The following is a 26780-nucleotide window of genomic DNA, read 5'->3' on the forward strand; positions in this document are numbered from 1 at the left end:
GTTATTATTAGTAGTAAGTGCTAATACTTTACCTAAATTTGCCATTTTTTATTTTGTTTCATTTTTTTGTTTTGATGTAGATCCACATTATCAATTCTAATCTATCTAAAACCTTTTTTTTTTTACTATCTCATCCGCATAATCATTAATTTTGTCTTACAGTCTAACGATAAATAACTAAAACAATTTTGCTCTATTGTATCAAGATCAAAGGAGCAAAAGGAATATATTTTGTGTTCTTTATTTTTTTCTCCGTATAATAAAAGTTAAAGATATTGCGAACTCAATCGTATATCGGGATTTAAATATGTCTTCACTTATATTGTACTTGCTACAACCTCCAAAGGATAGTGAATTAGTGATGCATCCTTCAATTGACCTTGAAGGAAGGAATAACAAAACCAAACATTCAACTCAAAAAAAGTGAGGATCCCTTTCAAAATCTTAAATCTTTTAAATCAACCTAACACATTTCTCCCAATTGGTGTACTCCTAATTAATTAAATACTATATGTACCCATTATTAATTAATCATTATTAATTAATCAATAAATTTGCATGCATTAGGAGTAAATTAAGCATTGACTAACTAGAAAGAACAAATTTTTAAAGCAAAAATATAGAGAGAAATAGTACATGTCCAAATAGCAACTCTCCTCCCCTCAAATCTTGCAATTCTTAATTCTTCCCATTCAAAATTTTCAACTTTCAACAAACCTCACCTTCTCCCTTCCTACTCCAACAAATACCCAAATTCAGTGTTCAAACATTCATCTAAATCAACAATCTTTCTTTCCCTTATTTACAATGGAGGATGAATTAACCCTCCAAAATCATAGCTGTTTAAGGAACTATTTAACTTCCAGTTTGTCTAATTATCACCCATTAACAACTTGTATCAATGGCAGTTACTCTGAGCTTTGTTTTGACAATGATTCTGATGATGGGTTTTCTAGGGATCATGTTTATTGTAGACCCTTTGTTGTTCTTGATGTAATTTGGAATTTGGGGTTTGTTTTGGTGTCTGTTTTTGTGTTGCTTTGCACAATTAAGGAAAAACCCTCTAGTCCTTTGAGGGTTTGGATTGGTGGGTATGCATTTCAGTGTCTTATGCATGTGGGTTTTGTGTTTTATGAGTTTCGCCGTCGGAATCATGGGGTTTTTAGCCGGGTTTCATTGCCGGATGGTCATTCTTATTCAAGGTATATGTTTGGTACTCACTAATTTTGCTTTTAGTAGTTTATTATTGGCTGATTTGTTTAGTGATAAGAAATGGTCATTAATGTGGATTTTATTTATCATACTACTATGATAATTATGATGGTGGAAATTATTGTAATGGATGAGCCGAGCCGAACACTCGTCTGTGCATGTATGCTGAACCAATTGATTGTTATTTTTCTGTTTTATATGTTACACATTAATACTAATAGGGTTTTTAATCAAATGACCCAGATAGATTGCCCCGGTTAATTGTGTGAATTCAAGGATGATGAATACATTTGGATGAATGAAAAATGGCATTTTTTTGATTGGAGTTGGATTTAGCCCTTTTCTGGTGTTTTTGACTGGTGGTTCTTGTTATTGGGTGGTTCTGGTGTTTGGATTTAGCTCTCCATTGCACAATTGGTCGTATGAGACGATCTCACTGAGAGATGCGTCATATACTAGGGTTAAATAGCCTATTTAATATATATAATGTGAATATGGGCTTCTTGTTTTAGGTCGTCTCACCGTGAGACAGTCTCTCACAAGAGTAGCTCTGTAGTCTGAAAATGGTTGATATGTAGATATAGAATATTAGTAAACCTTTGGCATTTTCTATGATAAAAATTAGTGATTGAAATTGATGTTGTTCATGGTAATTGCTTGTCTACTAGAACCATCAAATGATCTAGTGGGGACTATTGATTATGCTTGTAGTTGTCATTCGTCAAATTCATGCAATTCATTTATTAAATTTTATAGGCTAGGGTTTGTTTAATTGAATGTATTAAATAATTGAATTTATTATGGAAACTTGCGAAGGATACATTTCGGTATGAGCAATATTGTCTTAGGGTTATGGTTGGGGATTTTCGATCTAGCTAATATGTCTTACTCGAGTAAAAAACTCGATAACTGATATGTAATGTATGCTGTAGCATTGTTAACTATTGCTTTTCGGGAAATAATAACTCATGTTAAATTCTTTGTGGTTCCTCTTTGGTTCGTTTTGTCTTGTTGAGGGAAATCGCCAGTATCACGTAACCTTGGCTGCTTTGCTTTTCAGTATCGTGAAGAAACTAGAATCAGCAAACACAATTGCATCATCATTTTGGTGGGTTTTCGGATTTTATTGGATTGTATCTGGTGGCCAATCTCTTTTGCAGGATTCTCCTCGCCTTTATTGGTAAGCAACTAAGCATACCCTTTTTCTTTATTTTGAAATTTACCTGTTCATGTTCATCGGAAAATGAAGCAGTTTCATAGGTGAACTTGGTGGAAGAAGGAAACCGAAAGATTTGTCCTGACTAGTTGATTACCCATCTTGGTTCTAAATAAAACATCCTAGGGTGACACAATTTGATACAAATCAATTTCTTTTTGTAAAGCCATTTTAGTGTTCTAAAAGTATTCCAATTGTCAAGCCCTCAATGTGGATCCCTTTTTCAATCTCTGCACTGCATTTTAATGCATATGATAAGTTTTCAAAAACATGCTGGTGTTTGGGTATTCCAAGATGCTTATTTTTGTCGGAATGAGAGGATCTTTGAGACAGATGATGTTTGTGGTGGCCAAGATAATTCTTACTAGCTTCAACTAGGTGCAAAAGTAAACGTGCCCATTAGCTTGAATGCTTAATGCTTTTACATTGACTACTTAGGGTCTCTACTAGTTCACCCAATGAGTTATAATTTGCTGTTGAGCGTGGTGTAGGAGAAGTATGGGTTTTGGGTTTGGTTTGCTGGTGAAAAACTCAAAATTGGTTCATAACAAAATCTCCACTCTTTGGGTTAGCTTATTAGTGATTAAAATCGATGATGGTAAGTGTAATTATATTTGCTCTAAGTTCAGTAATGCTTACCACGTCATGCACACTATTAAGCTGGAATACACGGACACTTCCCTGAAGTGGCGTGTCCCGTGTCGGACACGTGTCGGACACGGACACGCGACGGACACGCGAAAATCCGTGTCCGACACGCCAAATGAAGTGTCTAATATTTTAATATTTTTTCGGACACGCGGACACGGCAAGGACACGGCAGGGACACGGCAAGGACACGAAAGGGACACGGCAAGCAGTCAAGGACACGTTTTTTTAAAAAAAACTATTTTCCTTTCTTTTCTTCTCCGTTACTTGTCATGCTTCTGATAGATATGGTCTTGATATTGATGAATTATTACCACATTTATTATCATTATTTTCAATTTTATCATCATTTTTTCCTAATTTTTGCAACCCATGAATGATTGAAACCAACCTTGAATCTCTATCTTCTTCAGAAAAAACAAAACCCAAATCCATAAACCCTTTAAGTTCTTCAAATTCAAGGTCAGATAAACTCTTACTTAATCCCTTCTTTTTTCTTCTTAATCTGTTGGTAATTTCTGGGTTTATTTTCCTTTAATGGAGAAGAAATCAATTTTAATTTTATTTTTTCTGGGTTTTTTTTCTTTTCTGATTTTGAATAATCTTCAAAATCTTCTGATATTTTCACAGAAAAAAATAGTTTGCAGTTTTGATGTTAGAAGAAATAAATTTAGAGAAGAATAAGAATCACTTAATTTTGTGGGGAATTTGAGGAAATTGTTTGTAGAAAGGGTATTTTAGTATGAATTGTTGGCAAAGCTGGGATTTCTAAATTTGATGTGGGTATTTCTGAGAATTTTTTGGATTTGAATAGTTTTGTCTGGAATAAATTAATAAAGATTGTAAAATTATCTTTAATTTGATATATTTATTATATTACCATTTTCGTGTCCCCGTGTCCGCCATTTTTAAGTTGGCGTTTTCCCGTACCCGTGTCGTGTCCGTGTCCGTGTCCGTGTCTATTTTAGTGCAACCTAGCTATTAAGTACTATCAAAGGACAGCAAGCATGGTTTTTCACTGTTATTGAGAGGGTGTTGTTGCCTGTTCAGAATGTTAATGTTTGTGTTCAATACCTCAAAAACATCCCTTTTCTTTGAATCCCAGATAAGATGTTCTAGAACTCTTGTCAAAACGCAGTTGTTATCATGAACGTCGGGTAGGATAGATAACAAGCTGCACTGAGGAAGCTGAGTGGAGTGACTAACGTTTCTAGTTGAGCATTTGTTATAATGCCTAAATTTGAGCTCAAGAGCAAGAGACTGGAAGAAAGAATATTAACAAATGGCACAATAAAATTTAGTGTGTAGGGACTACGGAGTTGACGCCTATCAGTGGCTAGATCCATCACCTGCTATGGAGATCATTTCTGATGCCGCAAAAGTTCTTCGATTATCTGTGGGATTTCAACAGCCAAAGCATTCTTATGTTTGTTTGTTGAGATTGTTGTCGTTTCTTTTTCTGCTTCAGTATTTTGATTTTAGTAATCATTTTCAGGAGATTGGATCGTATTTTCACATATCCTTGATAATATGCTATTTGTGGAGAATGGATTTGTTTTCATATAATGTCATTTTTACTAGTAGTATAACAATTTTGGGGACTTCCCTTTCATACGCTCTTTGATTCCTTTGATTTTGTTTCATCTAACATGGTGAATATAAATGGGGCAATTCAACAGGGTAGAGGGAGCAAGAGATTTTGAATGATTTCTGAACTTATTTTCTTCTTTTATGTCGTAGAGGTATTTGTTAACTAACTTGAGTGATTCTTGAATTTCCGCAGGTTAGCAGTAGTATTCCTGGCACTTGACGTGTTCTTTATGATTTTCTGCATCGGAATGGCGTGTATAATTTGTCTAACTGTCTTTTGTTGCATCCCAATTATGGCAATTATATATGCCATTACGATTAGAGAAGGAGCATCTGAAGATGAGATCAGACAACTTCCAAAGTACAGATTCTATCAGTCTTGTACACCAAGGATGTCCGACTCTATGGAATTGAAAAACGTGAATCCCATCGAGGAAGCAACCTTGCAATTTGAAGATTCCGTAAGTGACTCTGCCTTACTATACTTTATATATTACTCTTACTGTCTGAAATAGTATGTATGGGTTTTGTTCAATAATACTTCAGGACAAGTTATCGGGATCGAGATTCTACTTGGAATTGATATGAGGGTAAGATCGAATCGGTAGGATTGGATCATAGTACGATCCTAGAAAAAAAATTTTCATACCAAAAAAAATTTTCCCCTTCATATTTATTCGTATTAAAAGTTTAAATAGTGATATAAAGTTTCTTCAACTTCATTTTCTCAAAAGTGGTACACAAAATCATTCAATAATTATTATAAAACACCATATCAATATAGAACTTCAATTTTTAATTGGAAATTATGGAAAATTTTCAAACGTAAGTGTGTATGTGAAAGAAATTAGCGAAACATGGTGCGTAAAAAACTGAATGTAATTGAGATTAATTTTGTTGGATCTAATCGTAGGAGCGTAGTCGCGTTAATATCCTACCACTCAAAATATTTACCCACTTAGGATCGTAAGATCCTACCAATTTCACGATCCTACCTACAATCTGGATTGCTCGCCCATTTTTGTATCCTAGAATTGATTCTAATAACAATGTGTCGAGTAATAGTTTTCCTCTTAAATACTCTCTTTTGGCAATTCGTGCTATCGCAAACAATATAAATCTTGGCGAAAAACTGCCTGCATGTTAATGGTTCATGAAGTACATCTTCTCTTTGATGATTAACAAAGAACTGCCCACTTAATAAACCGATCATTTTGAAAAGCTGATCATAAATGAGCGATATGAAATGTATATCGAGGTCTATTTGCCCATCTCCAGCTTATTTATTTGCATCACGTGTCCTCATTACTGGCTGAGAGAAAATTAGGTGTGTTTGGGTGTGTGTGTGTGTGGGTAACAGGATGTTCCCGAGATTTAACTTTTATAATATAAATTGCAGGAATGTTGTATTTGTTTAACCCGATATGCTGAAGGAGCAGAAATATGCACCCTTCCCTGCAAACATAATTTCCATTACGGATGTATCAGCAGATGGCTACGGATAAACGCAACCTGTCCACTTTGCAAATTTAACATCAAGGCGAAGGGTGACGCATTGGTCTGATTTATATATCCTCGTTGAAGCTGTTAGTATTAGCTCATGCAGGCTAACTGATTCTCCCACCAAAATGTCGAAGATCGACTCACTGTAGTGTCGCAGCACTTCGCGGTGATCTGTTCGCACCGACTGATAGATGATGTGGAAATGTAATTTGTAGAGGGACTGTATTGCCGGCTAAACTAGTGTATATAGTTATTTTCTAGTTTAGGTTTCTCCATTAGTTGGTTATCCCTTTTCTTGGTTATGTGTGTAAGTAGTCAATTATGTTGAAGCAATCTAAGTAGCACTTTTACTATGCTTTGTGCTCTAGCTGCACTCTATGTTACTCGGACTCTTCATTTTGCTTTACGTACTCGTGTTCGATTTTTGATGCTCGGACATTGGTATGGCACTTAGACACTTTATTTTAGGCGTAAAATTGAATATTTAGACGTATCCGACACTTGGACACATACCAGTATTCGACATCAGTATTCGAGTCCAAGTAACATAGGTTGCTCTTAAGAGGCACCTCTACAAATCACAAAACATTTTGCGGTTGCGCAAGTCACGAGTTTGAGCTTTGCCTCAACTTTGAAATGACGGTACTTCCTAGTTATCTACGGTGATACCGAATCGCCCTCTGTTACCTCTATCGCCACAATCCTTGAAGTCCTCTGTTTCGAGTTGCTAATGTGCAGTGATTTCCTAGGATTTATAACAGTAATGTTTTAGTCACTTATTTTAAGAGAATTGGATCTTGTTGCATGTGCAACTTTTCCCGGGCGGGACCTGAGTTAGATTCTTGCTATCCTTTTTTAGGACTTTACTTTCGGCCTATCATGAACCTAAAAAAAAGTTTTGTAGAAGAGTTGGAAGAGATCTTAAAAAAAGGTCAACAAATTCAGTTTGTTGTTTGTGTCATATTTTCCGATGATTCAGTGAGAACTAATAAAGTTCATAAGAGATCCGATGAAGACCAATAGCTAAAAAAATTTCACACAATGATTAACCAGTTCAAAGATCCCAAAAGATTGAAGACGACTAAGAACCGACAACTATAGACAGAACCTTTGACCAAGTAGAAGGGCTAAAATAAGTAGGACTAATGCTTGATCCAAAAACAGATTTATATTGTCCTTGACAGATTGTTCAAGCATATACATACTGCTGAAATGGACAAACATATACATATCTATGTTTCTCATCAACTTTAGCATCTATAGGGCAGTTTCTCTTCTAGTACAAAAACACAAGTACTCTCAGGAACGTAATTAGAGCTAAAAATCAAATTGAATTTCCCCTTGAAAATGAGCAACAAAATACCAGACTACACAATCTTTCGAAAACAAAATAGTCAGCGAGTTCATTGCTTCTCTTACACATTCTTAAGCTTCTTCATCTTCGAAGGTGGCCATCGACCTTTCTTTCTCATCATTCTTTTGCGCATAAGACGTTTCCTTCTGAGTCTAACCTTCTTTGCGATTTTCATTTTCATCTTCTGTTCAAGTTTCAGCTGCAACTTTGACTCCAGTGGAAGATTCTGAATTGGGATGTTATCTTCATCATTCTCCGATTGATCTTCAGCTTCACCAGCCGGTTTATCTGCAGCTGAAGCCTTAACAATGATAGCACATCTCTGTCGAGTTATTTCTGGTGCATGAGCCTGTAAGCCGTGTCTAAATGTCGGATGCAATGCAACAGAAACATTTTGCAGCTTGATTGCTGAAATCCCACATCAAAATGAGATATATATCATCATCACATACTCAATTTATTACGGTCATAAAAGATATGATCAGGGTCTAGAGAGGGTTGGATGACGACAGACCATACCTATGACAAGGAGGTTACGCTCAATATATATCTCAGAACAAAATGAGATATATATCAAGGTGGTAAATAGTACAACTAGCAAATCACAAGTGTAGATTGGAATCATGAATCTTCATGGTCTAGCTCAGTGTTTCACGGCTAAAGGTTGAAACATGATAATGGGTATTCAAGGCCAACCCTGAGATTTGAGAGGCTCAGGGTGAAATATTAATTATGGGCCCCTAATTACTAAATATACTACTATAGGCTCCTAACTAATAAATGTTAAAATGTCGTTTTTCTAATTTTTGGACGGGCTTGCACTGGCCCCTCTTGCCCCCTTATAAAGCCGGCCCTGTGGGTATTGGGTACGGATATGCATGTCACTGCCTAGTTTTGTTAGTTCAGCTAAGTAGTGTGCCATTGGCAGTCTGGAAAGAACCCATTTGCATGTTTGGATCACAGTCAGTGAGGTTTTAAGCAGGTAACAGAATCTTTCCTCCTCAACCATTAATCCCAACATTTCACTTAAGATTTCCAGTATAACTAAATAACTTCTACAACAACCCATTACTCCAATGCAATCTTAACTAAGCACCTACGCAGAGTTTGGGTAGGTCCAATCTACGCAACCTTACCCTAAAAATAACAATGAAGTTGTATCCTATTGATAAATATCATCTAAAACTCCAAATTAATGATCTTAGGGTTCAAAAATTTGGTACAATTACCTACATTAAACTTGGAAAAAAGGCACTACATTTGGGAACCCAATAAATTCCAGGAATAAGGTATTTCTCACTTTCTATCACATGAAAGTAACCAAAATTAGGGCAAATTTCAAGACTACTACACTAGCAAGCTTGTAAAAGTAATTACATGTATAAATGACATAACTTCAACGCAAAATGGCAACAACTAAGAAGCACACCAAGTGCTTGACAAAATGCCTCAATGAAACTTAAAATTAAGAGCACAAAGTAACAATGTATTCACGTACTGAAACAATTGAACTATGTAAAACACAAGAAAAGTTGGTATTCAGAAGTCAATCTCATGAATCATGATGAGAAATAAATAAGAGAAAAAATTAACTTACCAAAGGAAGAAGAAATTTTAATGGAGGTGGTGGGAGGAGGAGTAGTCGTGAGGGAGAAGAGAGGGGAGAGGAGAGCCATCTCTCTGCTCAAAACAGGTGAGTGGGAGACTGGGTTTTGGATAAGCCTTTCCTTTTGTAAGATAAAAATTAGACTTTTGGTGTTGTTTGATCGACGGAAGATTATAGTTGGTTAGTGGTTGTTAGGTAGTTTAAATTTTCGATATGAGTTTTTTAGTTGTTTAATTCATTTGAAAGAATGATTAACTCGGATTCTATATTATGTGAATGAATTAGTTATACTTATACATATAGATGTTTGATAAAATTAGATATTGATTTATATTCGTTTATTAAAAAAGATCAATTAGTGAAAGACAATGAAAAATTTGATTAAAGTAAATGATCCATTTTGACCGGTGAAACTAACTTAAAAAATATTATCAAATAATACTTTTGATTATTTATATAACCAATAAATCAAAAACTAAAAGTCAAAAGTTAATCAAAAGGAGGTCAAAAACATATTTACCTAACTAGGCCTTTCATTCTTTTCAATAAATCAGACAAAAGTTCGTAAATAAAAGGATTGTTTAACAGCAAAAGGATGGATACATTCTTTTAATCGTGAAATAAAGTAGGAGAAATTTAACCCATTAGTTGTTGGAGTTGGTGATTTGAGTGTACCGTGGTGTATCAGTTTGGTGTATGGGTCAAAATAAGTAGTAATGATGACCTTGCCGATATGATGATTAAGTCATTGTCTACCAACAAATTCACTTTGTGTATGGACTTGGATGGTTATTTCCTTGCTTGATGTGAAGCTTTTTAGGGCATTATGTAGCCTGTTAGTTGGATTGTTAGTACTCTTGGAGTGTCTTAAAGGATGAGTGACTTGAGTAAACTCAAGTCAAGATGAAGATTGTTGGAGTTGGTAACTTAAGTGCAAAATATTGTATTGACTTAAGTGTATAGGTACATTAGAAGTTGTGCAGCTACAAGATGACAATCACTGATAAGTCACTTATGTAATGCTGCAACATAGTGCTCGAACAAGGCACAAAATCGCCTTGAACAAGGTAGCTATCAACCTCGAGGTAGTTATAGGCAAAACCTTCTGATGTGACGTGCTCGAACGAGCATCTAATGCAACACTTTACGTTTTTACATTATTTATAGGTTACCTTTGTTCTAATTTTCTCACTAATTTGTAAAAAATTGTAGAGTCAAGTGAGATGTTGTGAAATTCATATCAAAATGTAGTTTTCAAATATCAAATTTTTATAATTTTAAATATACGTAATTCAAGATATTAATGATGAAAGTGTTGCAGTGGATTACATGAAAAATCTAACATTGCGAGGAAGTATGTTCCAAAATTTTAAAATAAATTGAAAAAAGTTCTTTTTTGAATGGTGATAATGATATTTTAATACATGAAAAAATAAATTATACAAAATTAGTTAGTTAATAATAGCTGTCTTATGAAAATAAAACATTTAAAATATTTTTGGAAAAAGTGTATAGTAAAGCAAGCTTAGTACATATTGAAGTCACAACAAAAAAAACAATATTCTTAATCAATTTTTTTAACCCAATGGAATATCAAAGGATTTATTTAACCATTACATTAATTTATTGTATTGAAAATGGATACAAAATCACAACAACAAGAATCCTTATTCATACATCCACCATTAAGATATTTGCTTCCTTTTGCAAGGCATGCATGCCTACAAATCTCGTCACTGCAACCTGTCACCGGAATTGGATACTCAGCACATGGTTTTCGATCACATTTGCCACCTAATTATAACAATTAGCCCCCCAAAAATATAATTAATAAAATATCAATAAAAAATAATAAAAATATAACTCGTGTTATTCATAATTTTTATGAGGTAAAAGGTGAGTAAAATTAAGGTAAAATATTCAAAAGAATAATATTATCATTATCATCACAATAAGTCCCGTTCAAGGCTTAATTTTGGGAGAGTAGGAAAGATATGGCAGATCAATACCCTCATCAAGAGGAGGTCGTGATTGAAGAGATCCTATTAATTTGAGTATCGTCTAACATATGATCGAGGTCTCTAAGGAAAAACAGAGAACACAAAACATATACGAATATAACACCATCCAAGAAGAAAAAATTAACCAAACTACAAGCAGACAAAAACGACTAAAAAATATACATAAAAGATAAAAAATAAAAATTAAATAAACTAATGAGATTCACATACACAAATCTAATGTCTCCAATTAATTATATTCAAAAGAATAATATCAATAATAATAATAATAATAATAATAATAATAATAATAACTCGTGTTATTCATAATTACTATCACATCAACAATAAAATTTATACTTCAATTAAACTTGAACGAATTTATCATGAATCATGCTCAAACATAGACAAACTATAATTGATATAGTTTAATTGTTTGATATATTTATCATCTAAACTATTATTAAAAAAAAAAAAAAAAAAAAAAAAAAAACTATGAATGTGAGATTTGAATAGGAGTATAATTACCACATGGAAGCAATAGAAGTGAAAATATGAAGAACAAAGCAAAGAAGCCCTTAGCCATGGATGATTCTTGTGACTTTTTTTGGTTGTTATGAGTTTAATTGCATTTCATATGGATTATAAATTTTTATTTTTTTCTAAAGGAATTCAACATGATTAGCAATTAAGTAGATATGATTTCCTTCCTTATAAAATGATGATTAGCTTCCTAATTTCTATATAAACAAATATTTGAATAATATTATGCAAATTTAAAGAGAGTATTATATGAATCCCTTGTTGTTATTACTTATTAGTTGTTATGATGCACATATGAGTGATACCATATCCACTTATATCCTTCCATAATTGGAAGATATAGGTGGAGGGTACATATTTGAGGATAGTTAGGCCATGTCTTGTTAATCTTATTTTTAATTTTGCTAAATTATATTTGATTTAACGATTTAAATCATTTTTCTCCTCTATTTATTGGACTAAATAGTATATATATATATATATATATGGACGATTTAAGAAAATTATATTTAATTTAAGATAAAATCTAATAAGTTTCGATTATTAGCTTTGATAAAAGGATCAAAAAATTTAGTCAAACTCAAAGAGAATAAATATAAATAATAATGTAAAATTGTAGGAAATTAAAAATTTGTCACTAGATCTCATCAACTCATTTATACTATTTTCATTTTTCTTATTTATAATAACAATTATACTATCTATATGAGAATCAAATCTTATCCTAATTTGAGCGAATACGGTTGTGTTCAGCCTTCCAGACATGATCTATTTTTACTATTTTGTATATTTAGTGAGCAGAGATGTAACAAAAATTGATAAATTTCTTAAAGGCCTTGTACAATTTCAAAAGTTATGATAATTTTTTAACAACTTTATATCTTTAAACACTTAATACCATCATCATTATCATCATCCTACCCAGTGTATCCCACCCATAGAAGAACTATGGATAGGGTCTAGGGAGGAAGGACGGCGGCAATTCATACCCATAAAGGAGAGCGCGACCAAAAGAGTCCCTCGGCAACTCATACCCATAAACACTTAATATATAGTACGTAATTTAATATTGAGACTTTTAATTTTCCGTGGTCATATAATGCTAAATATGTTAAACATACTCGGAAAGGAGTGAGAATCAAACCTCAAAAACCTTAAATCCACTATTTTCATTTTATTATTGTTACTATTATTTATTACAACCACTAATAATAATAATAATAATAATAATAATAATAATAATAATTATTATTATTATTATTATTATTATTATTATTATTATTATACTCCTAAATAATTTATTATTATCATGATTTTCAAAAATAAAAATAGTTGGCGCTATAGTCAATCATTGATTCATTGGTCACCTTGACATACTATGCCAATCCCCTAAATTTGAGGCATCTTCATCCATAGGAAACCGTTAGGTACAATTCTGGAACACAATTTGAGACAGAAAGAGAGGCAAATTTCTTCGTGACAAATTTTCATTCAAAATTCTTGAATTCCCAGGAGGAAAGAAGAAAAATACCCAACAATGATTAGCAGGGGAAGATTATAATAGCTAGATCAAAGATTTCATCTTCCCTTTGCTGCATTGCCTACCAAGTGTATGATCAAATTCCCAAGAGAAAATGTTTTATATACTAACAAAGCTATGATTTTGATGGGTGTAAGATGACAGACATGGCCGATGACAACAAAAGGATTACAAGTAATCGAAATAGTATGCCTCCTGATGGACTTGCTCCATGGAATTATGGGTCTCAATCTATGCAATCAATACGTTCCACGAAACCTGAGAGGCTCTATAAAGTTTGGCCTGGCAACAATGTATGTTCATTGTTAATCAAACATGAATTTGGATTAATGTTTTTGTTTTGCCAAATTTTCTTTAGTATTAGACATTTTATTGTTTTTATCTAAATTATGATCATTCCTAGTTTCTTGATGAAAGTTTTATGCTTATATGTTTTCTTTGATATTAATGGATGGTAACTAGTGTAGGGAAACATGTTTCTTCTTAAAAAACACATTTGTAGGAACCTTATTTACAAAACTTCATAGAAAACATAGATTTGCATGGAGAAACTTTGGATGGACTTGTTTGCATAACCTTGCTTGACTTTTTATGTGTTTTCTCTTTAACAATATGTTTTTAAGCTCATTGAGGTGACTAGGTGAAAATTGAAATTTTGGATAAGGTTAAGATTTAATGTACATTGTGAAGCTTCAAGTATATAGAGAAGGAAGTTAAACCTATATGAAGAGTTAAAGTACATAATGCGACTAGCGTGTATTGTTGAGTGTTCATGGTCTTTTTCGCCTATAAAATTTCCTAGTTCCTTGCTGAAGTGATGTTTTTATTCACTATTATGTTCTATGAGGGGTTGTAGAGTTGTTTCATGCATTGTTGCAAGTAGCGGTGTTCATTCGGGTCATCAGGTCGATTTCTGAGTTAAGTTTTTCGGGTCGGTTTGAAATCGTGTTTTGTGTCCATGTTTTTTACATAGTTGTAAATCATTTTTAAAGTCAGGATAAATCGGATTTGGTTACAAGGTTGATTAAATTTTGCGTTATTGGTTCTGTTTTGAATATCTCTAGTTGCAACGGTAATGATTGTGGTGGATGAAATTAAGAAAGAGTTTGTTCAAATGTGATTGAATTTGAACTTGATTTGTTGTCGGGCTTAATTTCTTAATATTGATAGTTGAAGACTGGAAGGTGACCAATAATTACACATGACATTTCTGTAGTTATAGCATAATTAACACTGAGCTATCTCCTCTAATATTGCTTAGGTAGTTGAGAGCCACATGCGAGTACATTTTACTATGAAGACTTCTGACTGCCTGTGTAAGAATTAATGTTGATAAGCTTCTGCTTGTTGTATGGCAGAAATTTCTTTGTGGTGGGAGATTGGTACTTGGCCCTGATGCGGGATCCCTGTATTTATCCTCATTTTTGATAGGATGTCCAGCTTTTACTTTTTGTATAAGGATGCTCGTTAGGATCAAAGAACATGATCCCCTCTATGGATATGGGGTGCTGACCACAGGTGTCGTTCTCACTTTTATGGTAAGCCTTTCTTGGATGTGCAAGGACCAGTACTTAAGGTGATATATGTGTTGTATGACGCATTTTATGAATTGTGTAGGATTTGTTGTTTCTTTTCATGACCTCTGCTCGAGATCCAGGAATAGTTCCAAGAAACAATAGATTAACAGAAGAGGACGATTTTGATAGATCTTCATCATTGGATTTGGTTGCGGGAAAGTCTTCTAGTCTAAGGATTCCGCGTACTAAGGATGTACCAGTTAATGGCTACATTGTTAAAGTCAAGTTTTGTGATACTTGTAGGCTATATCGTCCACCCCGTGCTTCTCATTGCTCAATATGCAACAATTGTGTGCAGAAATTTGATCATCACTGCCCATGGGTGGGTCAGTGTATCGGACTGGTAAGTTGGTTCCCGTCATTCTAGATCAAAAAAAAATAAATGTGAATAATTTTGACTACTAAGATAGCTTTTGAGCCCGGCCCATTTTTGTATAAGCCCGACCTAGCCCGTATCTGGCCCATTGAAACACCCCTATATATAACTATATGATCTATTTTATTGTCCCTATTTTTCTGGGACAAGTCACAAGGAAAACCTGTGTACTTCAGCATCACGAATTAGTCTTCATTGATCTTCGTAAACATATTACTTGCACCAAAGCACATATAGGCATAGACAATCAGTTCTTCATGTCCATCGGTTTGTGAATAACCATGCATAATTTTCTTACTGTTGAACTGTATTCATCTTCAGGCCATTAAACATATGCTGTGTGAGTGAGTCTTTCATCATTGATACCATGATATCTTTCGTTTAGTAACAGATCGGTTTTCTTTGAATAAATTATATGCTATGATTTTGAATTGCAATAAGTATCTGTTGAAATCAGTGAATTTAAGAGCTTTACACTCATGTCTTCTCGAGGTTTCTGCTGTGTTATTACATACTCTGTCACTTTGTTTTTTCGTTTTCTTTTCCTCCCACTTTTTATTTTACTAACTGGATATCATAATTCTCTTGCAGCGCAATTACCGTTCCTTCATCTTCTTCATAACTACTTCAACGTTCTTGTGCATGTATGTCTTTACATTCTCGTTGGTCAATCTTCTTCGGAAAAAGGGAGGCCTTTTGCTTTCTATGTCACACGACATTACATCAGTCATTCTGGTTGTTTACTGCTTTATAGCTGTTTGGTTTGTTGGTGGGCTTACGGTCTTCCACTTCTATTTGATGTCATCCAACCAGGTGATATTACATTTACAACTATATATACATATTTCTAACATTCTTCCTTGAAATTGCTCATAATACATTGTGCTGTACTCATGCTACTCTGTCTTAAGGGTTTAACATGTGAGATATTCTAACCTAATTGAGTATATCCTCCAGTGTAACATAATTCGCTAGCTAATTCGCCTTTTGAATTCGTGGTTCGCTCAAATTTGTCCAACAATAGCCCAAAACCGATCATAATTTGCTTTTTCCGATTCGCGATTCGTTGGGAGATTAGTGAATCATGTGATACTGATATCCTCTCTATTCTGTTGTTAAATTCCTTAAATAGAGCATTTGCAAACCATGTTATTCAGTTTCTTCATTTCACCTCATGATATGATTCATGGATAAGACATAGTGCAAAATAGTGGCTGAAAGATCGCATTGTAAAGGTTTTTGAAGTTTCCACGACTTCAATACAGGCCACAATAACTATGAATCATCCAAATTGACTGTAAAGGTTGTTTTGCGACCATTACCTCAACTGCGACCACACATGATATTTTGCACTATGGATAAGACCCTTAGACATGGTCCATGGATTTGGATATATGGCTCCTATGTTACTTGAACTCGAAAACTGATTTTAGATACTGGTATGTGTCCAAGTGTCGGATACGTCTAAATATTCAATTGTATGCCTAAAATAAAGTGCCTAAGTGTCATACTAATGTCCGAGGATCAAGGATTGGACACGGGTATGTGAAGCAAAATGAAGAGTCTGAGTAACATAGTATGGCTCTAAACATTATACCATGCCTATATTTGTCATATATGGTTTAGTCTGACAATTGAATTGTAATTCAGCTCCATGGGTTTGAAACTTTGAATAACATAGTTTGCTGAAACATATACAAGAGCTCAGACATGTGCATGGTTATGAATTCTTTTATTTTCAGAACCAATTCACTACATTCTGACATATTGCATTTTCCAAGGCAGACCACGTACGAGAACTTCCGGTACCGGTATGACAAGGACAAAAACCCCTATAACTTTGGCCTGATCAACAATCTAAAACAGTTTTTCATGACCAAAACGCCACCTTCAGCTATCAATTTCAGAGAGTTGGTGCTTGTTGAAGATGTTTATATACCTGAGACCCCAAGCTCCACTGAAAGTTTTTCTGGGTTCAGAAATAATTTGGATCTTGCAATGATACAAGGACTAACAAAAAACGGTAGTGTGGCGCTTCCAAGCGTTCTGCAGAACTTAGATTATGCTGATATTGATGACAAGTATAAGAAGCAAGTAGGTAATGTAGGGACTTCAAGGGATCTTGTAATGTTTGCCCTAGGACAAGCTTCTGCACAACAAGGACACCAAGTCACAGTTCGAGATGCTGCTGCCACGGAGAACAGAGCTGAACACGATGATGCTCGTTAGACTGCTGTGTGAACCCTAGTTGAAGGTAATCTCCTCTTACTTTGTTTTAACATTAGGCCTATAACTGCATCCGATATTGCTGAGATTAAGGCTTTGGCATTGTTGCTATAATAGCTGCACCCAATATTGTTGGGATTAAGGTTTTGACATTGAGCTGAAATCCTTTTTTCATGGAAGACAAGAAGAGTGATCCTGATTTTCCCATGTATTGTTTTTAGGCATAGTGCAATTGATCATTTTAAAATCATGTACTTATGTTACATATATGCCTTGCCAAAGGTAGCATTCAGATTGATTATATAGATTAAATTGTCATTTCTGTCAGGAACCAACTCATAGCTTTTTAGTTAACTTTTGACTTTTTGATTGGTTAAACAACCAAAAAGGTGTTTGGTTATGGCTTTTCAAGCTTGCTGAAAAGTTGATAAGCCAAAAAATAAAATAGCTATTATAAGTAGCTTTTTTCATTGACTTTTGACCAACACTAACAACTGGAGTAATGTTTACCAAACGTTTCTTTAAAAACTAGCTTAACAACTAACAAATCTATTAATACTTTCAACTAGTCAAACCCGCCAACAACTTTAGCCAACAGCTCTAGCTATGAACTATTTGCCAAACAGACAAAAACTCAAGCTGATGATTAAAGCTTCTTGATACGCTCTATTACGCTCCCTCACATAAGGGTTCTTGAATCAAATGTTTGTTTTGAATGATTCAGCATGCTCGTGTTTTCGTTCATTCATGTCTTCGAATAGCTAACTCATCTAAATTGATGGAATGCATGCTTATCTATCCTTTTCATTACAAGATGTCCATTTGTTTACTGGTGGAAACAGGTTATGACAGATCCATGTAGAATCAAGTGAGGATTGTACACAAAAATGAACTTCTTTTGACAGCATTACAACAGGATTATGACCTAAAGAGACATTGTGTATGTGTTAATTTAATCAAGAGGCTTGTTTGGTGATCGGACGACGAAGGAAAAGACTAATCAGTCATCTACAACATGAAGAATGAGTTCTGAATTATGATGGCACTAACTGCAGAATGTAAATCAGAATGAAGACTGCTATTATGCAGTTTTACCTTACCTTATATCTTGTTTGAATTCTTTATTGGTACATATTTCTCCCTTTTAAGACCCAATTTGTATATTTTATACTTAGATTTATTTGTCAAGGTTTTTGTCAGATAAAACATAATACATAGGTAGAAAGTTGATTTTGGAGGTGTTCTTTTGTGATGGGCATATTGTTGCAAATGTGCACAAGATTGTAAATATTTTACAACGTTTCATTATTTTAATGTCATTGAGTGACTTGCATTAAAGTGAAATTTGGAATGTTAAATGAATGCTGTCTCACCGTTTGTGATAATAAAGAGATTTACCCAATTAAATCTTAATGACAAATATTATCTATAATTTCATGTAAATCAGAAGTGCATATGATATAATTTAAAAAGACATTTAAAATATCGAGATTATTTTTCTGAGTCTTATCAAATACCCATTCATTGATTTGTTTCTTTTTGGGTTTGAAGCATATACTACCAAAAATTTGGCAAAGCATGATCTTCATTTTGCCTAGAAAATCATGACTATTGATACTTAGCTAGCTGATGTAAGCAACCAAACCGCGTGTAGACAAATTCAAATACGAAATACGGCAGCAGATATTCTAACTACTAACTACCTTTACATTTTATTTTATTTTTTATTTGATTTGTATCTCTCTCCAAACTCTTGATTTGTGATTCTATTTATAATTGTATTGTCAAACATCCACCTCAATATTTACAACTTTGTCATTTTATCTTTTGTTCGTATATTTTCTTAACGATTACAACAAGCTGCTCACCACTTAAGCCACACAGTTTGTATTCAATGAGTAATATCTCCATCATTCTCCCCATTACTCTAGATAGACAATAAATACTTTAATTTGATCGTACCTGTAATAACATCTTCTTCAATTGTCACCTCTTGCAAATCAGTTTGCTCTAATCCACTGAAAATGCATCTCAAATACTCTTTTTTTATGCCACTTATACATAATAGAGATAATCTCGTCTTGAAACCATTTAATTTGAAAATTTATATAGTATTTAAGTTAATATTAATTTTTTTTCCAATTTAATATAAGTCAGATGTGGATTAATACGATTACTTCAAGTCTTCGATAGGCGTAACAAAGATACTTCATGAATTATGATCACATTATATGCAAAATATGAAATATCCTTATTTTATTCGATTTTCTATGTATTTATTCAATAATTCGACCGGAAAACCCGCAAGAGAATTGAAACAATCCTCTCTTTTCCAGCGTGGACTACCCCTACGTGCCAAATACTATGACAATTGACACACAACAAACAATAAAATTCAGAAAAAATATGAAATATATTCATTTTTTTTAACACATACTGAAAAGAGAAAAATGTTCTTAACTTCAAATTGCAGTTTTTCGGAGAAGAATTTGCTGAACAAACTCTTAGTGATTTAATTCTGTCACTGTTTTTTTTCTCTTGATATTAGAGGGAATATTTCTGAGAATTTGAGTGATTTTCTTTCCTTTTTAAGGATTTCACATACATGAAAAACATGGTAAATTGTTCTAGATGTGAGAAAAGGTAGAAGGTTTTCCGGGTTTTTCTGGAAGTTTCAATTGATGGCTACAAACAAACCCAAGAGAATCTTTGAAGTTTGGAAGGGAAATAATGTAAAGTTCATATCTTTATTTTCTAAATTGACTGTTATACTGTGTTTTGCTTGTACTGAATTGGTTTCTCCTATTTTTTAAGTTAGCAATACTGGGTTTTCATGATCATGTATGAATGATTAAATGTGGTGAGACTGTCTGATTTTTTGCACTTTTTGTTCAATTGATTATGATTAGTTGAATGATTTGATGATGCTAGTATTACTGGTTTTGCTTGTTCTTTATTGATGTAATCATGGTAATTAGTTTTGCTACTGTTCAAAGACTTGAACTTTTTAGGGTGATTTTGACCAAAATCCATTTGATGGCATTGAGCACAAGAACGTGCCACTATGAGACGACCTCAAAACAAAAAGGTAAAAGTTTCTATTAAACACAAGGCATGTCTTATGGTGAGACCGTATCATACGAGAATTTGTGAATGCCCATTAGGTTAATGACACCTCTTATTTATATGAAGGTGCAATGATGTCTACAAAGGGTCACTAGGAAATAACTCTTTGTTATCACTAAAATAAGGTTGTGTACATCTGACTCTAAATCCCGCCCTAGTAAAATTGGGGTATGGAAAGTTGTATGATCAAGACTCATATTTTTCTCTTTGAAATCTTCATATTGTAATAAGTGAGACTGTCTGATTTTTCTGTTTTCTCTTTGCTACTGTCCACTGATCAAATTGGTGTTGTGGGAAAATCAAATTTAATGGGGTGATTTCTAGGAAGGTTTATGTGTATTGAGGCAAAAAGAAATATGCAGTGAAGCAATAGCATTGTGTAATATTAACAGTAGCATGATAGATATGACTTGAATTTATGTTTTAATTGAATGGGGTAATCTTCTAGGTAGTTCAATGTAGAATTTAGGGTTTGAGAGGTTAAAAACAATGGAAAATGATTGGCCTATAGTAAAAGTGGAAATTGAATTGCAGAAAGGATATGATTTGGAGGTTGATGAAGTCATATTGTGCAATAGAAGGTCAGATTGAGGAATCGAAATGCAGTTGATGTTATAAAACCTGTCGGGGCCGCATATATTTGGGTGAAATTCTTGGTGCGCAAGCATAGAAAATGAAAATTTCCTTAACAAAATATAGAAATCAATAACCAAATGGGTCGTCATCATCATTCATCATCATACCCAATGTATCCCGCTCATAGGGTATGAGCAAGGATGGTAGGGAAGGAAACCAACCAAACCAATGTGATTCGCTAATCTACTCGCTAATCGAAAAATGTGAATTAGCCGATGAAATATGTTATATTAAATGAAATAATAGTATCACTATCAATAAGTGATTATTGAGTGTTTCATTAAATCTTTCATTTGGATTATAATGATTATTGAGTGTTTCTAAGTGAAAGGTTAATTGGCTCTTGATGAATTTTACTTGTTATATTATTTAATTATCTGGAGGCTGAAACTGTTTTTGCTATATGATAAGCTAAAGATGATGATGTTTTCGTAATATGGTTCGGGTTTAAATGGATAAAAACCTCTAATGAGTTTAAGGAAACACACATATTCAACATTTTTTTTTTCTTTTTCTTTTTGTAGAGATTTTTTTGTGGAGGAAGATTTATATTTGGACCTGATGTGGGATCACTGTTTTTGTCTACCCTTTTAATCGGTGGACCAGCATTGGCATTTTGTATACAGACGTTTATGAAGGCGAAAGACAATAGTAAATGGTATCCTGTGGCGGCAATTGGACTTCTACTAACCTTCTTGGTAAGTTTTTATTTGGATGCTACGCTTACTACTACGCCCTCTACCAATCATATTAGATTTTCCTATGAGGACGTCGTTTAGTAGTCATGTATGGAGGACTGAACTGAAGATTCCTCCATTGCACTTGAAACTTTGCACAAACTCCATTTGCCTTCATTTGTGGTGTATAGTATGCTTTCATCATGATAAATTGACATAATGGTAACGATTAACGAGTATATGTATGACATCAAAATTTATTTTATCTTTGATTAAAAGTGGTTAATGGTAACAACTAACAACCATCTACACGAACTTTTCATACTTGAGGTCCGAGATTTGTATCTATGAGATTGAAAAGTTCATACTTGAGGTTGTGTACATTCAACACTCCCAGAACTCATCGTAACTGGGAGCTACTTATTGGCATTGGAGCACTGAATGTTGCTGTTATTGCCAGAACTTATACAAAAAGTTAAACTTCCACATGGACCGTGTTTGTGTGTATTAACCACAACTGATACGAGGATGACTATTGCTTCTCCTTTTCCATCCGAGAAGTTAAAGCCTCAATCACACATGTATATGCATACGAACACCAAGTGTTACTCCCTCTATCCTTATGACTTTGCCACACTTTTCTTTTTGACCTTCCCTTTATTTTGCCACAATTTCCTTTCATGAAAATGTCACCACCACTTTCTTTTATTCTCATTCACACATTTCAACTCTCCTTTAATGTCATCCACACAATTTAAATAGTCCCACCATCTCTTAATCTTTGCACAAAGTTCCATTGTTGCAAACTATAAGGGTCTAAGGGTGTAACTTTATTTCCAACACGGCAGAATCTATCACTGGCTGAAAAGATTTGTTTCAACTGTAATAAATGCCTTTCTGAATGAAAGGCAAGATTACAGTCCATCCTCAATTAACTTAGAAAAATATCTTATTGAGTTATTCAATGGCATTTGGGTAATGGAATGTGGTATCTAAATGAAATTGTTCAAAACATTACACGGTTAAATCTTTTTTAACCGAGTCCTTGTCTCTCTATCCCACTTAAGAACTAGAAAATGAATGTTCACAAATAAACTATTTTTCTCGCCTGACCAAAATTATTTATGCAACGAGTTTGCAAGTAAACACATAGATAATCTTCAATACATGCCAGCCTGATCTTCAGTACTCTTTCATGCAGGATTTAATGTTTTTATATATGACTTCTGGTAGAGATCCTGGAATAGTCCCTAGAAATGCAAGGCCCGTGGAACAAGATGATGGATCTGACATAACAAACCCTTCAATGGAATGGGTTCACGGAATGCATCCACAGTACAAGATTCCTAGAGTGAAAAATGTTTTTATGAATGGTTATATCGTTAAGGTGAAGTTTTGCGATACATGTTTGCTTTATCGTCCTCCTCGTGCTTCCCATTGCTCCATTTGCAACAATTGTGTACAACGATTCGACCATCATTGCCCCTGGGTCGGTCAGTGTATTGGACTTGTAAGTGGATTATTTTTTTGTTTTCCTAGTAGAGGTGTTTAAAGGGTCGGGGCCCGCTAAAAGCCCATGACCCGGCCCATCTTCAGAGGGTCAAGCCTGTTAAAATTTTAAAGGGCCTGGCTTTTAACGGGTCGAACAAAACTTAGTCCATATAAAAATAGTATGCACTATAAAATGGGTCAGGTCGGGTTGGGTCAAATGGACTGCTGACCCAATACGACCCACTATAAAATAATGTGACCGGACCTGTTAAGAAATTGCCCGGCTCCGCCCCATTGAAAACCTCTGATTCTTAGTGAATGCACCTGATAAGTCACATCATGCAATAATATCCGCGAGTTATTCATTGAAACGTAGATGAGATTAGCTTTTGTTTTGTAAGAGATGGAGGTGGAGTAATAACTAAGAACCTTACTGATCATTATCATCATATATACTTGTAGTAATGCATAATGCATTATTCTTTGAGTTAATACTTAATAGACATCATTGTTCTTGTTTATGCAGCGAAACTATCGTTTCTTCTACATGTTCATATTGACAGCAACTATCTTGTGCTTGTATGTCCACATATTTTCTTGGATTAGCCTAGTGCAACAACGGAGAAGTATTTTGAAGGCTATGGCACGGGACGTCCTCTCCGTTATTTTGATCGTATACTGCTTCATAGCTTTTTGGTTTGTTGGAGGCTTAACTTTTTTCCATTTCTACCTTATTAGTACCAATCAGGTAATTGTCAATTGTTAGTGTATAACTTCAGTTCAGGCTTGATTTGTGGCATTTTCATGAACATCTTGATTAGAAAATTTCTTTATTTGTCCTTGTGAATTTGCTATTGATAGTGACATCTTATGAGGCAAATATCTGTTATATACTCTAACACACCCCTTCAAAAGAGAGCTCATTGGGCTAGAAGTATGGATGCGCACATGCACTGAATATTTCACAATGAGAGGTGGTTGAGATTGATACGCGTGACTTCTGGTCATGTTGGATTTGATATATGTCAAGGAACCAACTCAACCAAAAGCTTAAACTGATGATTGAAGCCCCATAATATGTTATATACTCTAACAATATCGTTGTCAGTAGCAAATTCACAACTCACAAGGACAGAGGGAGTAAGAAGGAAAAAACAAAAGGAGAGTAAATATCCTAATGAAGGAATACGGTTTCTTATGCTTCATTTGACTTTAAATACGTGTATCCTAATGAACTACAATACGTACATGAAGTGAAGATTTACGCCAGAAACTGAAACCAAAAAAGTTGCTCACATAGCTAATTCATAAAAATTACTGTATCGGGCTTCTATAAATTCAAGAATTGTTGGGATCATTGCTTAGCTGCATTTACACGATTATCTACAGAAATTATGATAGATAAAAGCATTTTTTCATCAATATGAAACTAAAATATAAGCTAACATGATTCTTGGATCGAGTCTCATCCTTTTTGAACATGTGCAGACTACTTACGAAAATTTTCGCTACCGCTATGATAAAAAGGAGAATCCATATAATATAGGGACACTCCGGAACTTTAGCGAAATTTTTTGCTCTCCATTGGCTCCGTCTTTGAATGATTTTCGAAAAACTGTGATTGAAGAGGAGCAGGCACCAGACGAACAGTTCCGCTCATCTTTTAATGTGGATATTAGCTCTAAGGAGAAAATAGACATTGAAATGGGTGATAACTATCAAGATGATGATGATGATTCGGCACTACCTAAGATTTTACGAAATTTAAGCTATGATTATATAGAGGATAACTTGAAAAGTAAAGATGGTGGCATGATTGCCGATCCATTTTTGGAAGATGAAGAACCTCTACATATTTTGCATAATTCCCTTGCTGAAGATGAGTTTAATGGCGGAAAGCTTCATTAAAGCAGCTCTTCGTGTCTCAGTGCCAAGAAAACTCGAACACAGGTTCATAACTTTTTACCTTTCTTTTCTATGCGTAGTATATTCTATGTAATTATATTCAGTTTTCTTAGGGGCTTAAGATCCTGAGTTTAGATAGTTCGCCCGAAGTTGCTATTAACGGTGCAGAATTAGCATCTTTCATTAGTTCTACTATAGTTCACTCACCAAGGGTATTGAAAAAATACGGTAATGAGACACTGGTACGGAAACAGGAGTGATGCGATACCGTAAAGCCAAATATCGGTCGAAAGCACGAGATATCCCTTGAAACGTTCCAAAATGCTTGTTCTTTTACACCTTTACAACACTGGAATATGTAAGCTCGTTCTTTAGAAAACCTTTTGCAATGCAGCCTTGTTTTTTGCTCTATGGTGCATACTGCATTACACCCTTTTAGCTACCTCACAATTTAGGCAAATAGACTCTGTATCAAGGGTATCCAGTGCATACCATAGTGCAAAAATGCGGTAATTTGCGGTTGTGGTCGAAGTAATCAGACAATGATACGGAAAGTCAAACATCGGCGGAAAGCAAGAGACATCCCTTGAAACGTTCCAAAACGCTTGTTCTTTTACACCTTTACAATACAGGAATATATAAGTTCGTTCTTAGAAAACCTTTTGCAATGTGGCCTTGTGTTTTGCACTATGGTGCATACTCCATAACACCCTTTAAGCTTATCACACAATTTAGGCAAATAGACACTCTGAATATTTCTCATCACCAGAGTATTTAAACTTCAAGGAAACGATATAAAAGATTTATCTGACTTTCGCTTTATTACTCATTCTGCATCATTTTTCAAGTGTTCTAAACGATACATTTCTTCGTGTTACAGGCATGATCAACACCGGTCTTTATAGCACGATATGAATTCAGCTAAGCGTTTATCATAATCTGTACATATCACACATGTGACCTGATTAGGCTCACAATAAAATGCACATAAAAACCATGCTATGGTGGAGCAGGGTGAGTCTCCAGGAATGATAGATCACTCAACCTCAAGACACTTAGAACTACATTTTATGTATTTCAGATTTCAAACTGTAACTTCTTTTTGGGATATAGTTTTTGTAGGGTTTGAAGAGCTGACAATACAAAGTCATACATGTTGATTTTCAAGTTTATTTTTCTTCTTCCCTTATGGCAAGTGTATATTATTGCTAACTAATTATTACACTTACAAAAGGATTGATAATTTTATTTTTCAAATAATAGATACTAGTTTTAAACCTTGCGTGATGAATAAATCTTTGTGTTCAATATTATTTTTTTGTTGGTGTGTTCGGTAAATAGTTGTTGGTTGAAATTATTGGTTGATTTGATTAGCTGGAAGTGTTGTCTAAAAATGGAGTAATTGTTTTAATTAGCTATTTAAGCCAATTGTTAAGGAAATGTTTGGTAATATCTATTTTCAATCAAGAAAAAAAGGTAAAGTAAGTGAAACGATTCGAAATAAATAAAGGCATATTTAAAGGAACAAAAGGAGCATCTGTAGACTGTAGCCAT

At 34.1% G+C, this 26780-nt stretch overlaps 4 protein-coding genes across 4 annotated transcripts; 3 read left to right on the plus strand and 1 right to left on the minus strand.

Annotated features, from left to right (window-relative positions):
- Window positions 1-612: 612 nt before the first annotated feature.
- LOC130800936 (E3 ubiquitin-protein ligase At4g11680-like) lies at window positions 613-6573 on the plus strand. Its single transcript, XM_057664683.1, has 4 exons — window positions 613-1202; window positions 2273-2392; window positions 4860-5127; window positions 6066-6573. The coding sequence occupies exons 1-4, from the start codon at window positions 808-810 to the stop codon at window positions 6228-6230; spliced, it is 948 nt and encodes a 315-aa protein (XP_057520666.1). The 5' UTR covers window positions 613-807; the 3' UTR covers window positions 6231-6573.
- A 721-nt stretch (window positions 6574-7294) lies between these two features.
- LOC130800943 (50S ribosomal protein 5 alpha, chloroplastic-like) lies at window positions 7295-9378 on the minus strand. Its single transcript, XM_057664692.1, has 2 exons — window positions 9121-9378; window positions 7295-7931 (listed from the first exon to the last, which is right to left on the minus strand). Exons 1-2 carry the CDS (start codon window positions 9197-9199, stop codon window positions 7585-7587), a joined length of 426 nt encoding a protein of 141 aa, XP_057520675.1. The 5' UTR covers window positions 9200-9378; the 3' UTR covers window positions 7295-7584.
- Window positions 9379-13017: 3639 nt separating this feature from the next.
- On the plus strand, window positions 13018-18735 carry LOC130826506 (probable protein S-acyltransferase 1). The gene is made up of 6 exons (XM_057692089.1): window positions 13018-13505; window positions 14571-14750; window positions 14830-15132; window positions 15757-15978; window positions 16951-17419; window positions 18234-18735. Exons 1-5 carry the CDS (start codon window positions 13350-13352, stop codon window positions 17392-17394), a joined length of 1305 nt encoding a protein of 434 aa, XP_057548072.1. The 5' UTR covers window positions 13018-13349; the 3' UTR covers window positions 17395-17419; window positions 18234-18735.
- Window positions 18736-19790: 1055 nt separating this feature from the next.
- LOC130813712 (probable protein S-acyltransferase 4) lies at window positions 19791-26544 on the plus strand. The gene is made up of 6 exons (XM_057679562.1): window positions 19791-20123; window positions 21678-21851; window positions 23032-23340; window positions 23848-24069; window positions 24810-25271; window positions 26107-26544. The coding sequence occupies exons 1-5, from the start codon at window positions 20073-20075 to the stop codon at window positions 25227-25229; spliced, it is 1176 nt and encodes a 391-aa protein (XP_057535545.1). The 5' UTR covers window positions 19791-20072; the 3' UTR covers window positions 25230-25271; window positions 26107-26544.
- Window positions 26545-26780: the final 236 nt, after the last annotated feature.

Source organism: Amaranthus tricolor, chromosome 1 (genome assembly GCF_026212465.1).
Source record: "Amaranthus tricolor cultivar Red isolate AtriRed21 chromosome 1, ASM2621246v1, whole genome shotgun sequence".
Lineage (NCBI taxonomy): Eukaryota > Viridiplantae > Streptophyta > Magnoliopsida > Caryophyllales > Amaranthaceae > Amaranthus > Amaranthus tricolor.